The sequence below is a fragment of the Lepidothrix coronata genome, unplaced genomic scaffold, assembly GCF_001604755.1.
Source record: "Lepidothrix coronata isolate B3197 unplaced genomic scaffold, Lepidothrix_coronata-1.0 Scaffold22, whole genome shotgun sequence".
Taxonomy (NCBI): domain Eukaryota; kingdom Metazoa; phylum Chordata; class Aves; order Passeriformes; family Pipridae; genus Lepidothrix; species Lepidothrix coronata.
The window spans coordinates 2,894,371-2,909,246 of record NW_016690202.1 but is presented as its reverse complement, the minus strand read 5'-3'; the positions used below and the strand labels follow the sequence as shown (position 1 = coordinate 2,909,246).

The 14,876-nt window shown below is 39.1% G+C and overlaps 1 protein-coding gene across 7 annotated transcripts in view; it reads right to left on the bottom strand.

The window, feature by feature from the left end:
* POC5 (POC5 centriolar protein) overlaps positions 1–14,876 on the bottom strand; it is a 27,694-nt gene extending 12,818 nt beyond the window's left edge. For 3 of the 7 annotated variants that reach the window (XM_017808320.1, XM_017808319.1, XM_017808318.1), the window contains exons 1-5: positions 14,692–14,876; positions 8,587–8,686; positions 4,566–4,713; positions 1,313–1,491; positions 762–938 (exon numbers count right to left, since the gene is read on the bottom strand). In XM_017808320.1, the coding sequence (XP_017663809.1) occupies positions 762–938; positions 1,313–1,491; positions 4,566–4,713; positions 8,587–8,686; positions 14,692–14,786 (699 nt within the window). In that variant the 5' untranslated portion in view covers positions 14,787–14,876. Of the gene's footprint in view, positions 1–761; positions 939–1,312; positions 1,492–4,565; positions 4,714–8,586; positions 8,687–12,998; positions 13,131–14,691 lie in introns of all 7 variants that reach the window. The other 4 variants (XM_017808322.1, XM_017808321.1, XM_017808324.1 and 1 more) reach the window with 4 other exon arrangements.

Genomic DNA, 14,876 nt, shown 5'->3' with positions numbered 1-14,876 from the left:
TTACAACCTTTATATTTGCTTGGTCTGTAAGATTAGACTGTTTTCCAAGTGGACACAGAACATGATCTTCATCCATATTTTAACTCCCACAATCTATGTTTTTTGAAAAAAACGTGAATAGGAATTAAAAATCCAAACTTCATTAAGTGTTCCCAAGCACTAGGTTAAAAATTCATGATAGCAATAAGAGGATTCAATTATGTTATGTGATTGCAAGACTGCCAAGATTTCATATCCATTTCCACAAAACTAGTTAAGTTGGAAGTTGTTTACATTGTTGACAGCAGGAAAGTGTAAATCACACACCCCAAATGTACAGTCTTAAGAATATGTACGAATGTAGAATTCCAAAGAATCCTAAAACAGAGGCTCTTTAACACTTTGGAGACTGCTACACATTTGAAATTCAAGAAAACCAATCTAATAATTAAAAAATTAGAGGCTTTTAAAGTGTAAAAGCTAATAGACTCATCCAAGCCTGTGCGATCTTCATGAAACAAATAAGGAACAAGAGTAGACTGTAGATTTAAGAAGCAAACAATGCAAAGTATGTACACACAAAGTGTCAAGTTTTCATTGCTAGTGTGGAGAACACTACTAGCAACAAGGATTGGTTTTCTACTACACAATCTAAATACATTATTTACTTCTTCACATTACTTGCCTCAAGAAAAATTTTGTTCAAAGAGATGGACCAAAAAATTCAGTGCGGATATTTTTACAAAGAGAGGAACTATTAAAATGTGAAACTGAATTACTACCTCATCTTTCCTGGCAATAGAAATTTCATAAGTATGTAGTAACTCCTTCAGGTTTTCCATCTCATTGCACAATTGTTTCACATGTGCAGCATGTTTCTCTTTTTCTTGTTTCATTTGAAGCTTGTGATGTTGAATCAAACTAAGTTTCCAATTTCTCAATTCTGTCAGAATGTTTGTCTGAAAAGGTAAAAGGACGACAGTAATGCAGGTAGTTAAACTATTCCCTCCTCCCTAATATTTTAATCTTAAAACACTTAGCAATTAAGGAGAAATGAACATTTACAGTGATACCTTCATTACACAGGACATTTATAGCTATAAATATTACTAGACACAATGAATTATTGAATAATATCTGAACATCCCTAATAGAGACAGTTATTCCAAAGTTTTTGAAATCAGATATTCTAGTCTTTACATGCAATATGCACTACCAACAAAAAAGAAAACCACCATTCTTTAGTGTAATCACACAGCAACTTTTTGGGCACTCACTTATTCTACAACACACTGACATCTGTGATATCTATGATTCCATAAAAAATAAATACCTTAAGACTTCCAGTCCAGAGATCAAGTATATTTTCTATTTGATTGAGCTTTTCATCTTGTAAAGTTAATTCAGTCATTATGGTTTCATTGACTTCTCTTGGACCATGTGTGGACCCTTGCGAAGAAGTCGCTTCTGAAAGAATAAGTTGTTCCATATTGGCCTCAAAAGTCTGCTTCACTGATGTTAAGATAAAAATGAAACAAGAGAATAAGGACTGACACTTTGGAAAGTCTACCTGGTCCCCATTCTGAATGGAAGTCAGAAGTCAGGCACTGATAGCAAAGAAAAGAAATATTTATGGCATCAGAAAGCTCCTTTTCTCACATGAGACACAGCCCAATTCAAATATATACTTCCAAGACACAAGTGTATTTAAAGCTACAATTCTATTTTAACATTAGGCAAAATGTACTGCTACCGTTAAAAACAGTATCTTAATGTCATTTAATTTTAAATAAGATTATCACAGCAAGAACTAAAAATATACCACTGCCGGAACCAACATCTCTAAGTAAAGGCTTCTGGACTATTAACATCTCAGGTCAAAAATCTAAAAACTTCTGCCTTTTTCCTTAATGAGACTGTAAACTCCTGAGGTCAGTGGTGCTCCTTTGAGCATTCACAAAGCAGCCTGTGGCTATATTTCCATGTTGATATTTACCTGCATCTATTTTCCTTAAAGCCTTAAATTTGTTTATCTAATTAGAGTTTAAACAATTTGAGAAAGGAAATATCTACTCTGAATTTATATAATGCCTTAAACAACAAGCCTTCACTTTCAGGTGCTGTGGCTATCTACCACTGCAATAAAGGTTAATCCATGCCCAAAAGCTAATAGGCATGTGTTTGAACTAAGAATAAAGAACTTAATATTCAAGTAAACTGAAGAAATAAAATATTGTTTTATATTTAGTTATTCCTGACAGAAAATTTGCTATTTGAGTTGACAACTGAATAAAAAAAATTTGGAAAGAAGAGGGATTAGCAGCTTCCTGTTACTAATAACGAACAGGACAACTTCAAAAGTTCTCTTCATAAACTGAGAAAGGAAACCTCCAACATTTTAGTCTTCACTTCTGAAAACAAATATTGCCTGTACAATTGGTTTCTCAGTGGATGAATACTATATTTTGGGACAAGCCTGAAGAGATAAGCTTATCTGTTTGTCAAAAAGTAGTATCTTCAGTGGACACTGGAAATGGATGTTTCTAATTTATTCAAGGTAGAGCCTGATGGTTGATAGTCTTTTATAGTTACTGTCGCTGGTAGGTCTCCTGTCCAAAGAAAGTCAGAAGACCTGTCTGGCTCATAACTCCTCGCTACACAGCTACTACACTCACACTCCCAAGAAGAAAATAAGGAAGAGCCATGATGCAGAGATAGTTACAACTGCTTTTTGATGTTTCTGTCAAGTTAATGCATAACCAGACATCATAAAATTAAAATCAGCTTGCGCCGAAGAAGTCCCATCTAGCACATCGTTTCTATAAACTAAATGTCCTACCCAATATCAATAAACAGAAGACCATAAACAGATTGTTCCCCATCACACAGTATATTAAGATTGGGCTTTAGATTTTTGTCCTTCTTTCTCCTGTAAACGAGAGAACTATTGCTTAGTTAACTGCAGAATTTGAATACTCATTGCTTCTAAAAAATCTCCAAAATATGTTACATGCCAGTCAGATGATCCAGACTACTTGAAATGCATCTAATTTCTGTGATGGAAAATCTGGCTGGCATTTGACAATATAAATTATCTGACAATTGTTACCACTGTTAAATATTCCCAGTTCTGTCCTTCACCACTTGTTCCCATTCCTGCATGTCCCTATGTTCTTCCTTCAGTTGTGATGTGAAATGCATGAAGGCTTGTTTTGATTTTTAAACTTTTACGATGTGGTTAGATTGCAAAGATATCCAATTTACACAGCACAGTTTGCAAGATACTTCCAAAGGAAAAAAAAACAGAACAAAATGTAACCAATAAAACCAGGATATTAAAATAGACTGACCACTGCTGTAGTCTGAGATCATAACATTGCAAGTTCATCACTCCTCTTCCCTTAATCCTCCCTATGTACAGATTATCCTAATTTACCTTTCATTTTTCTTATTTACCGTATCTATTACATGCTTATATCATCATTTTACATAACTCATATTGGCTTTCCAGCATTGCCATAATTTTGTAATTGTACACACATAAATTTAATTCTTATTTCTAACGCATTCCTTCTGTCACCTCTATTCCTTCCACAGCATTGCGTGATGTCATTCAGTTACAGTGTGCTAAGGTTATCAAGGACATGGAACCATTTGGATACGAAAAGTATAGGAATCTACTTTATTAAATAATCTCCACATGCATTTACTCCAACAAATCTCTAGACTGTATTCTTGTTATAGTAGAGGTAATGAAATTAGCTGTTTATCCAGGTGTCTGTTATCCAAGTACTACCTTTGGATTTTTTTCTGTGTTGTTCTAGTATCTGACTTGTTCCGCTTTTATTAAGTAAATAAGCTCTGACAGAGTGTTCTCACACATGACATGCTATTAGTGGCCCAAGCTCAGTGTAGCCATTTACTAAAATGTTCTCAGAAGTTTAATGGATCCATACTGAGTACTGGAAGCCTGAAGAGAAGGAATTTTTCCACTTTTTGGGTGTGAGTCATCGTTACACATCTCTGCAACAAACCACTTACTGCTCCAGTCTTAGTAATTTTCAAATTTAATCAACTAAACTGGTAACAAGAACAGGAAATTAGGGTTTATGTTTCGAAGTTTAAAAGCGTTTGGACATTGAATTGTATAGTACAGCATGTTTATTCTAATTACTTTCCTTATTTGGCTGGAAGCTCTTAGGGAAGATACTATGTATATATGTATACTTAAATTTCCTGAAATAGAGATTACCAGTAGTTAGACTTCTACCATCATAATGGTAACATTCACTTCAGTTTTTAAAACCTGAAGAGAAAGTAAAAATGCCAGATCAACGAATACTGCAAAACCAGAATTTAATTTCAGAAGGCATCACGTGGCTTTGGAAACTCTGTTGGTCTCAATATCGTCACAGAAGAAGGGGAAAAAACCATTGCAAACATGAGGAGCTAAGCCGGAAAGCAAACTTGCAAAAGTGCAAATGTACTATATATATGCTATATATATTTTTCCAACTGAAGCTATTAAAAAACCTAAGTCAGAAAAGTTGTATCATTGTTCTTATACTACCTCTTCGGCATACTACCTGGAGTCTTACTGTGACTGGCATAACTTTTTGCCCTTGCAGGTCTGTCAGCTGGTGTCAGTTCTGAGGCAGACTCTGTCCACTTTGATAAATCCTGTGCAAACTTTGGAGTCACTACAGCATCATGATGTGGCTCTTCATATTCATCCTGTTGCAAAGTGATGACAAATAATTATAAAACTACAATTACATTTCTAAAGCCAAGCTACATGAAAGGAGTGGAAATTATTTTCTATAATTTTTGAGAGGTGAAAAATTAAGAGAATCTCCCTTAAACTTGCAAAAGTGAACTGGTTTCCTACAATGATTCTAACAATTTAACTTCCTCTTTTTTAATCTTCACATCCATTCTAATTACAACTAGATCCACTGTAATAGTTACACAGAAAGACTCTGCCAGATGCCAGAACTGGATACTATAACAGGCATTTTAAACACAAACAAAAACTAGAAAAAAAATCTAGTTCCAAATCATATAAGCTATTAATGACTCCATATTAATTCTAATCACTACACTGCTGCAAAGAAAAATATGTATTTTTATAACCATGACAAAGATGCTACTGAACACAGTCACACTTTACATTCCGTACCATTACAATTTCTTGTAAATCCAATCATTGAAAGAAATTTGATTAGCTACTATTTTTTCAGAGTAGATATAATTATTCTCACCTTATATTATGTATTTTTAAAACTGTATAGGGAATGTGTATATATAATTAATAAAGAAACCTTCCTATTAAGGAGTTATAAACTAATATAACTGGTATGTGGCATTATACTATACTATGCACCAAAGTAAGCCAATTAACATTTTTTAAAAATCTCCTAATTAAACAGATTTTCAGAATGAAAGTATTTAGTGCTCATTGTGAAACTCTAAACTGTATTATAGCTTAAACATACAACCCAGTTATTCATTAAACAAGTTCCAGTAGCAGTTACATGCTGAAACCAATCAAACCTACTAATTAAAGATTTGGAAAAAAATGCCAGTTGGAAAATACTAAACCAGACCACTATCAGTTATTTTTTTTCACTTAGTACTATCATCCTAATTCTGTTTAGTATCCCAGTGAGGTCAAACCTCAGAAACCAAATGTGAATTGAAAAATTAATTTCTTCTTCAAGTTGGGGAAAGTCAGAGTGAAAAGAATCAATGAAAGGTAACAATTATGTGCAATGTGTTTTTGAATCCAACAACTGAAAAAGATAATATTTTAAAACTTTGTGTAACCCTTAAATTTTTGTGGGTTTTAACTACTTAGAGAATTTAAGAAGCTTGGTTTTGTACATTTTATCTGAATTCTAGTTTCAATTTAAATGTCCATTTCCTATCTTCTAAACTATGATGTTAAAATTAAAAGCTGAAATAAATGTCTATGAAGCTACATAATTACAAACAAATACATAATGTATTTTTTTGATAAGCAAGGGTGTCACGTTCTGTGTAAAAGGTATACTTAGCTGCAATTTTTCTCTAGCCATATATTTCTAAATGAATACAGCTTAGATTTTATCAGATGTTAAAAGAAGAAAATAGATATCTTCAGATTAGTTATTCGACCAGGAACTACATGGATCTGTAAAAAACTCCCTGCAGTAAAACTTCTGTAGAATAAAAAAGCCCCTACTAGTCTTTACCTTAGCTAATCTAAATTAAATGATTGTGCAGAAGACACTAGATCACTCCTCTGTCTTCTCCAAAGAGGTCAGGTGACCAAATTGTCCTAAACAAGTTACTTCTCAGAGCTGATCCAGCTACTTCCATGATTACCTTATTCAATTCAAGGGACATAGTAGGTAAGATGCAAGTTGTTGGCTCCTTTTGAGTTGCCCAATTTAATCATTAGCACACAATCTGTCCTGCTATAGGCATTCCTAGCACTCAAAATATACATATTGAGTTATGGCAGGAATTTTCTTTCAGGTTCTAACACTGTTATTAAAACCCAAAGAATCCACTCTTTGGGAATACGCACTCTTACATGCCAACAGAAAGTGCCAACAGACAGCATCCAGTGATAAATCTGGAAATAAATGTTTATAAATTACAGTATTACAACACTGTTGGAATGAAGTTAAAAGGCAAATATCAAAGAAAACAAAGTATCCCAACTGTAACCAGAAACTTACACATAAAAAAATAATCCTGGAGACTGCAGTGAGGATATGTATGGAAACATTGAGTGATTAAGTGCATTACCTCAATCTTAAATTCTCCATAACAAGGATGCTGCAACTGGAATGCAATATTGACCAATAAATTTCCAATAAAATCGCATTGTTAATAAAATTAACAATATATCTTTTTTGTTTACTTACTAGCTTGGTTCTGCTTTAAACAAAACTTTCAAGCTGTTTTGTCAACTACAAAAAAAAATCTGTTATTGTGTAAAACTAGAGGTTTATAGTTCTAAGGCATGAAGGTCAGTGGAACCCTATTATAAGTAAATGGAAATTCTCTAAAACCAGTGGATTGTTTTTATAACAAAAAAGTAATAATCTTGTCTCTATTTAAAAGCAACACATTATCAAAAAGACTCAAACCAAACCAAGGAACCAGAGGAACAAAATAGGCCTTTCAAAGTTATCTAAAGGGAGCAGAACAGTTTCCTGTCAACATTCCTATTGATCAACTGTGACACCAGTGTTCTTTTTCAACAGTAATAAACTCTTACGGGCTTGGAGAAAAGAAGGCTGAGGGGCAACCTCATTGTTCTCTACAGCTTCCTGAGCAGGGCAAGTGGGGAAGGAGGTGCCCATCTCTTCTGCCTGGGATCCAGTGATAGGATGTGTGGGAATCGTTCAAAGTTGCACAGGGGATGATCAGATTGGACATTAGGAAGCATTTCTTTACTCTGAGAGAGTAGTCAAACACTGGAACAGGCTTCCTAGAGGTGCCCGTCACCGTTTAAGGGGCATTTGGACAATGCCCTTTGTAATATGCTTTAACTTTTGGTCCGCCACAAAATGCATAGGCAGTTGGGCTAAGGATCGTTGTAGGTCACTTCCAACTGGAACTATTCTATTCTACGTTAGACATGTTCTCATTAGCAAAACAGTCATTCATTAATATTAGTTTATCATTCTCTACAAGGTGGCCTTAGAACCTCCTTGATCATCAACCAGATCATAACAGAAAATTCTGGTCCTTTAAAATTTGTAGCACTATGTTTTTATCCGGTTTTCTTACCACAAAAAGCATTGGAAACACAGATGTATTACTATTGCTAAACAAAGATTAAGAAAACTTATCCATGAGACATGACCACAAACAGAGAAGTATATGAATTGCCTCTAAACAGGCAGTTTAAAAGGTACAAGTCAATCCACATAGAAAAAAAAGAAAGAAGAAAACGCCTTAATTTGACAGTGTTTCTGCTGTACATGCCGCCAAGGGACAAATGTAAAGAGTCATTTCTACAGGGCAAATAGCAAACCCTGTTTTTGTCAAAACTATCCTGTTACGGATTGAATTCTACCAAAGGCAGAAAACCATCACCCACTACTTAAATAGGAATAACCATTTATTAAAGGATGAAAATCTGCTGCTTTCAAAAGAATAGGACAAAGACTTTATCCTATATCTTTGCATCCTCTTGAAAAAAGCCTAAAATAAAACTTTTGCTTCATCCCTCAAAAATAATGGCTTTCTATCCTACTGTGTCAAATTCTGGTTTCTTCATAAGACTTAACACAAATATAAAATAACACCAAAAAATAAAAAGGTAAGAAAACTGTTCTATTTTACTTGCAGCTACCAACCTCTTAAGATTAGATAAGATTTTTCACATAAATTGAATTCCTTGTGAAATGCACGAAAGGGAAACCAACTGAAGATATTTTAGCATCAGATTTTTTTGGGGGCCTAATTTGTTTATTTTCAATAACATTTCAATTGTTTTCCTGTATATGTAAAACATAAAGATGCATGTTTAGTTAGATTTTCTCATAATTATCCTTTGTCAAATAAAATGCCATGACAGTGAATCAAATAATATTGCCTCTTTCCTACCTGAAGATCTGAAGAAAGAGAACTGTCTGGAACAGAGTCTTTTGGCAAAATTGGACTTGTGCTTTTCTCCTCATCTGATGACATGCTGCACAAAGTTAGTCTATAAAACAGTAGAAGCTGAACTTCATTCTTCAGTTTCAGTATGTAAGCATATATTCACCAACATTTTCCCCAGAAACAGAGATTCAACTGTAGAAACTGCATCAATACGCATTCTTTGGGCTAAACTGATTGACTAGTCTCATTATATAATGCTAGGTAGGAAAGTGCCTGATCCAGAGCATACTCAAAATCATGGAAATACTTCCAATGACTCATAAATAAAAACAAGGAAAGACCAGAAAGCAATGTCAGTTCTTGCAGTTACAGATATACTTCTGTGTCAATCCCTCATTCTAATTCACACTGTATTGTCTTTAAACTTATCAGCTTGTTCCAGTACAAAATTCCTACTACACAGGAATGCCTAAGATACAATGTGCCCATACACCAAACAACCTCAACCACAGCCCAAGATGAGACGATGCCCTAAATGCTCTCCTCAATACCCTGAAGCTGAGTGGTCAATATCAGTCTCCCTCCACTTTTCTGACCCCTCTTGCTTTACGGGCCCAGGAAGACGAACAGATATAGAAGGACAAGTAATGCCTTAGGTTGAAGTAATCATTCCAGCAATTTCTAAGGACAGTGAGGCATTCTTTGAACATTTGGGAAGTAGGCAATGTTGTAGAACTGATAAGAAAACTTGAAGACTTTGTGAAAGATATACGTATCTTTTAATCTACTACAGAGATGAATAGGTCCTTGAGTGAAGAACTGAAGTTCTTGTGATAAGACTCAATAGAATAAGGGGAAAAAGGACTCCAAAGGATATGGGGGGGAAGATGAAAGAAATTAGAAAATGAGTGCAAACCGAGTATAAAGCAAGGTGAATTTGTTAATGAATGAATAGCAGAGTGATGAAGCTGCCTGATGCACATGAAAGACAATCAGACACATTGAACAGGGAGTTGTCAGAAGAGAGTAAGGACACCACTGTAAATAACCAGAGGAACTGCTCATGCAATGTAGCAAACAATTTGGAAGGAAAATTTATTTTTAGAGAGACCTTTACCATTGTCAATTACAATATTTTCAGCTGTTTTTTAAACAGATGCATTTTCTGACAGAAATGTAATTTTTAAATTGCTAGTTATACTGTCATTAAATTGACAGGAATATCTTACGTCAGTACTATCATCTTTTCTCAAAATATCAAACCCCACACATCGACATCACAGCTCTGTCTGTAGGAATTAATTATCTTTTTGCTCTTTGAACTATTCTAGACACTGATTCTTCCTGCACCACAAAAGCTCTCTCTGCCACGGGTATTTACACCTTTCAGAATGGCAAGCTTATTTCTGTGCTGATAAGGGACATTTTAAAAATGGTATAAAGACAATTTCAAATACTGAGATTTCCTATTGCACAAAGTTAAAAAGACATTATTAATATCTCCCTACTTCCTGCTGAGTCCTAATATACCAAGCATGTATTTTAAGTACAAAATAGGAAGTCTAATGAATGTTTACTATATATTTTTTATTGCTGTAGAATGGTGTGTGGATGAGAGAAGAAATACTAGTTTCCTCACCTCTTCTGTTTTCATTGTCTCCTGCTCTGATAATTTCCTCTCTCACACACAAATTATTCCTTATCTGTACCTTTGGTTTTGGCCTCTCTATCTAATAAAGTAGCTTTATACTAGCACCCTACCTTCCTTTAGCTGATAAATTCTTTCAATACCAAAAAAATACTTCTTCAGTAATCTTAAAAAATCAGCTGCAACTTCACGTGCTTTCCCACATAGATAGCTTCTCGAATTGTGGATCCTGACTACTCTAAAAGCCCCAGATGCATCCAAATGTGGAGGGGGGGGGTGTGCATTATGGAGGATCACAAAGGACCAGCTATCTAGCACTTACAGGAATTAGATGTGTATTTGCAGTCAGAAGTTATAAATACTGTTACCTTCCCTTCTCAGTCCACTTTAAAAGAACTAAACTGTTGATTTTTCTGAGACACGGGGGGGCAAATGGAGTTCCATGTGAACATAGACAAGTCCAGAGAAGTGGAAGAGAAAGTTTTTTTCTGAAAAGTTTGTGCAATAACATAAGACAACTCTCCTGATTTATGTTTTCGGTTTTCTAAGATCATGTCCCTGACACACACTCTAGTGGATCTAGTTCTTTACTTATCATTGAAACTACTCCATGGTCTTTTAAAACTCAAAAGGCTCCTTCTTCACAAGCAATGCCACCTCTCCCCTCCAGACCACCCTTCCCTTCAAATCTGTTAACTGAAACTTACCTGTTTGACATTGTCTTATATAAGAAGTCACTTGCTGTCACCTCAAGCTCAGTGTGTTTGGCTCCTCTTCCCATCCCTCTTCTTTATAACCATGGACTAGCCCTCCACTGTGTTTGTCCATCTGGTCTCCACCTGACTGCCTTTACTGACTTGAGCACAGCTTTAGATTCCACTAACAGTTTAATACTTAGAGTTTGTGCTTTCCTCACATTTCTATGTTTTGCCTGTCTTACTGTTAATGTTTGTGTCTAGAGTTCGCATTTTGATTAGTGCAGCATTTCAGTAAAAATCCTAGTGAACCTAAAATTCCAGATATCTGTACAAAACAACAGATTGCATTGCTAGGATAAATTAAGAGAAATACAATTATTTTAACCCTGTGTTTACAGACATGTCATTGCTACATCATGCTACAATCATAGCATATCCTGAGCTGGAAAGGACCCACAGGGATCAAGTCCATGTCCTGGCCCTGCACCTAGAATCATACCATGTGCCTGGAACATTGTGCAAATACTTCTTGAGCTCTGTGAAGCTTGGTGCTGTGACCACTTCCCTGGGGAGCCTGTTCCAGAGCTATGGAACATAGCGATGTGCCATGAACTTGTCCCTGATATGCAACCTAAACCTCCCCTGACACAGATTCATGCCATTCCTTTGGATCCTGTCAGTGGTCACCAGAGAGATAAGTCCTTGCCCCTCCTCTTGCCCTCATGAGGAAGGTGTAGACTGCAACGTGGTGTCCCCTCAGTCTCCTCTTCTCCAGGCTGAACAGAACAAGTGACCTCAGCCGCTCCTCATATGCCTTCCCAAGGCCCTTCACCATCTTTGTTGCCCTCCTTTGGATGCTCTTTAGTAGCTCAATATCTTTCCTATACTGCAGTGCCCAAAACTGCACACAATATTCAAGGTGAGGCCGCCCCAGTGTAGAGCAGAGTGGGACAATCCCCTCCCTTGACTGGCTGGTGATGCTTTGCCTGATGCCCCCCACAACACAGTTGGCCCTCCTGGCTGCCAGGGCACTGCTGACTCATATTCAACTTGCCATTGACCAGGACCCCCAGGTCCCTTTCTGTGGGCCTGCTCTCCAGCCTCTTATTTCCAAGTCTGTTCACACATCCAGGGTTGCCCTGTCCCAGATGGCCTCTCTGTCTTTGAAAAAATCAACAGCTTTACTCAACTTAGTATCATCAACAAACTTACTTAGTAACTCTTCCAGTGCTGTCTCCAAATCATTTATGAAGATGTTGAAGAGCATAGGGCCTAAGATTGAGCCCCATGGAACCCCACTAGTGACCCATCACACCACATGTTTATCCAGCTGTGTGCTGGACATTTTGTCCAGAAGGATACTGTGAAAGACAGTATCAAAATCTTTACTGAAATCCAAAAAAGATTACATCAACTGGCTTCCCTTGAACAAACACGTGGGTTACCTTGTCATAAAAGAGAATTAAGTTTGCCAAGCAAGACCTTCCTCTCATGAACCCATGCTGGCTGTGAGTAATGACTGCATCAGAGTTGAAGACTGAAGCAAAGAAATCACTAAACATCTCTGCCTTGTCAATAGCCTTCTTTGTGATGTGACCATCCTCATCCTGTAACAGGCGCACATTATTTCTGGACTGCTTTTTACTACTGACATACTTTAAAAAAACAATTTTTTTGGTCCCCCACAGTACAGGCCAGCTTCAATTCTAATTGAGCTCTGGCCACATGAATTTTCTCTCTACAGTGGAGAGCTGCATCTCTGTATTCCTCCCATGTCACCTGACTTTGCTTCCACTAGGCATACACTTTCTTTTTTTGCCATAGCTCCAGAAGAAGATCCCTGCTCAGCAAGCTGGCCTAAGAATAACTTGTCTGCTTTAATCTCAGTGAACAAGCACTAAGTCCCACAAAATACCAGACAAGTTTCTAAAAGAGAAATCAAGGGATATTAAGACACCATCTCTGGGTCAACAAGCTGATTCGCTCAGCTGCAAATATTATATGGTGAGACACAAGACTGCTACTTTTAAGAAACTGGATGCAACTATAAAGATTTCGGTCTGACTCACCATGGTTGCTCTCCTTCTTAATTTTGAACTAATTAAGCTGTGCTCAGGTTTCTGCAATTCTGGCTTTGTTTTTAACTAAAGGTGATGCTTCCAAATAATTTAATGTTTCATGCAGATCAGAGAACTCAACACCTAGGAAAGAGAATCACAGAATGGGTAAGGTTGGAAGGGACCACAATGGGGCATCTGGTCCAACCTCCCTGCTCAAGCAGGATCATCCCAGAGAACACGGCACAGGATTACATCCAGATGGTTCTGGAAAATCCCCAGAGAGGGAAACTCCAAAACCACTCTGGGCATCTGTTCCAGTGTGTGGTCACCTGCACAGTAAAGAAGTTCTTCCTCATATTCAAGTAGAACTTCTTATGCATCAGTTTCTGCCCATCGCCCCTTGTCCTATTGCTCAGCACCACCAAGAAGAGCCTGGATCCATCCTCTTGGTACCCTCCCTTCAGATGCTTATAGACACTGATGAGGTTCCCTCTCAGTCCTCTCTTCTCAAGGCTGAACAAGCCTAGTTCCCTCAGCCTTTCCTCACAAGTGAGACTCTCCAGTTCCCCTCATCATCTTTGTAGCCCTCTGCTGGACCCACACCAGGAGTTCCATGTCTCTCATGCCCTGAGGAGCCCAGAACTGGACACAGCACTCCAAGTGAAGCCTCACCAGGGCTGAGTAGAGCGGCAGGATGAGCTCCCTCGACCTGCTGGAAGTGCTCTTCCTAATGCACTCCAGGATACCATTGGCCTTCCTGGCCAGAAGGCCTCACTGCTGGCTCATGGACAGCTCGCTGTCCACCAGGACCTCCAGGTCCTTCTCCACAGAGCTGCCTTCCAGCAGGTTGACCCCCAACCTGTGCTGGTGCAGGGGGTTATTCCTCCCCAGGTGCAAGACCTGCACTTGCCTTGTTGAATTTCAGACAGTTCTTCTCTGCCCACCTCTCCAACCTATGGAGGTCCTTCTGAAGGGCAGCACAGCCCTTTGGGGTATCAGCCACTCCTCCTAGCTTTGTGTCATCAGTGAACTTACTGAGGAGGCATCTGTCCCTTCGTCCAAGTCATGTGTGAACAAGTTAAACGACCCTGAGTCCAATATTGAACCCTGGGGGTCACCACTAGGGACAGAACTATACCACCTGCCAGTAGATGCATGACATATCCTTTCCCTTTAGCTGCAACCCCCTGCAAAGCAGCGCTGCTCACGCTTTTAACCTCTCCCTGGAGCCCCTCCGCAGCTGCCTCCGGCGCCGGCAGCGTCCGCAGTGCCGCGATCGCCGCTGCCATGGCAGCCGGGGACAACAGGGACACCGCGCCGAGCGTCTCGAGGCGGTCTGGCGGCGGGGAGCATGATCAGACTGTGAACAGGAGATCTTCCTTCTCTTTGCTTTGCTTTTACGGGGCCTTTAAGGCCACCAGCCCAACCGCCCGGGGGCAGGGGGCACCCGCCGGCCCGTCGGGAAGCTCGGGGTGGGGACGCGGGCGGCGGGTAAAGCCGCCGGGCAGCAATACCGGTGCGGTGAAGAAGGAAGGGGAGGTGGGAGTGCCGCCCCCGGCCCCGCCAGGCAAGAATGCGGGTGCTGTGGAGAAGGAAGGCGTGGCGGCAGTGCCGGCACCGACCCCGTTGTGCAGGGACGCGGGTGCTGCGCAGAAGAGAGGGCGGCCCCGCGGCCCCAGCCCGGCCCCCCCTCCCCGCTCACCTGCGGCTGCGGCGCCACCCGCACCGGCCGTTCAAACTGCCCGAGCGGAACAGGAACCCACACGCCCATAGGCTCGGCGGGCCTCGGCAAGGCATCCCTCGATTGGCCGGTTTAGGCGGCGAACCGGCCAATCGGACCGCCCGGCCGGAGGCAGGGCGTTGCCGGCCCCTCCCCTATTATCCCTC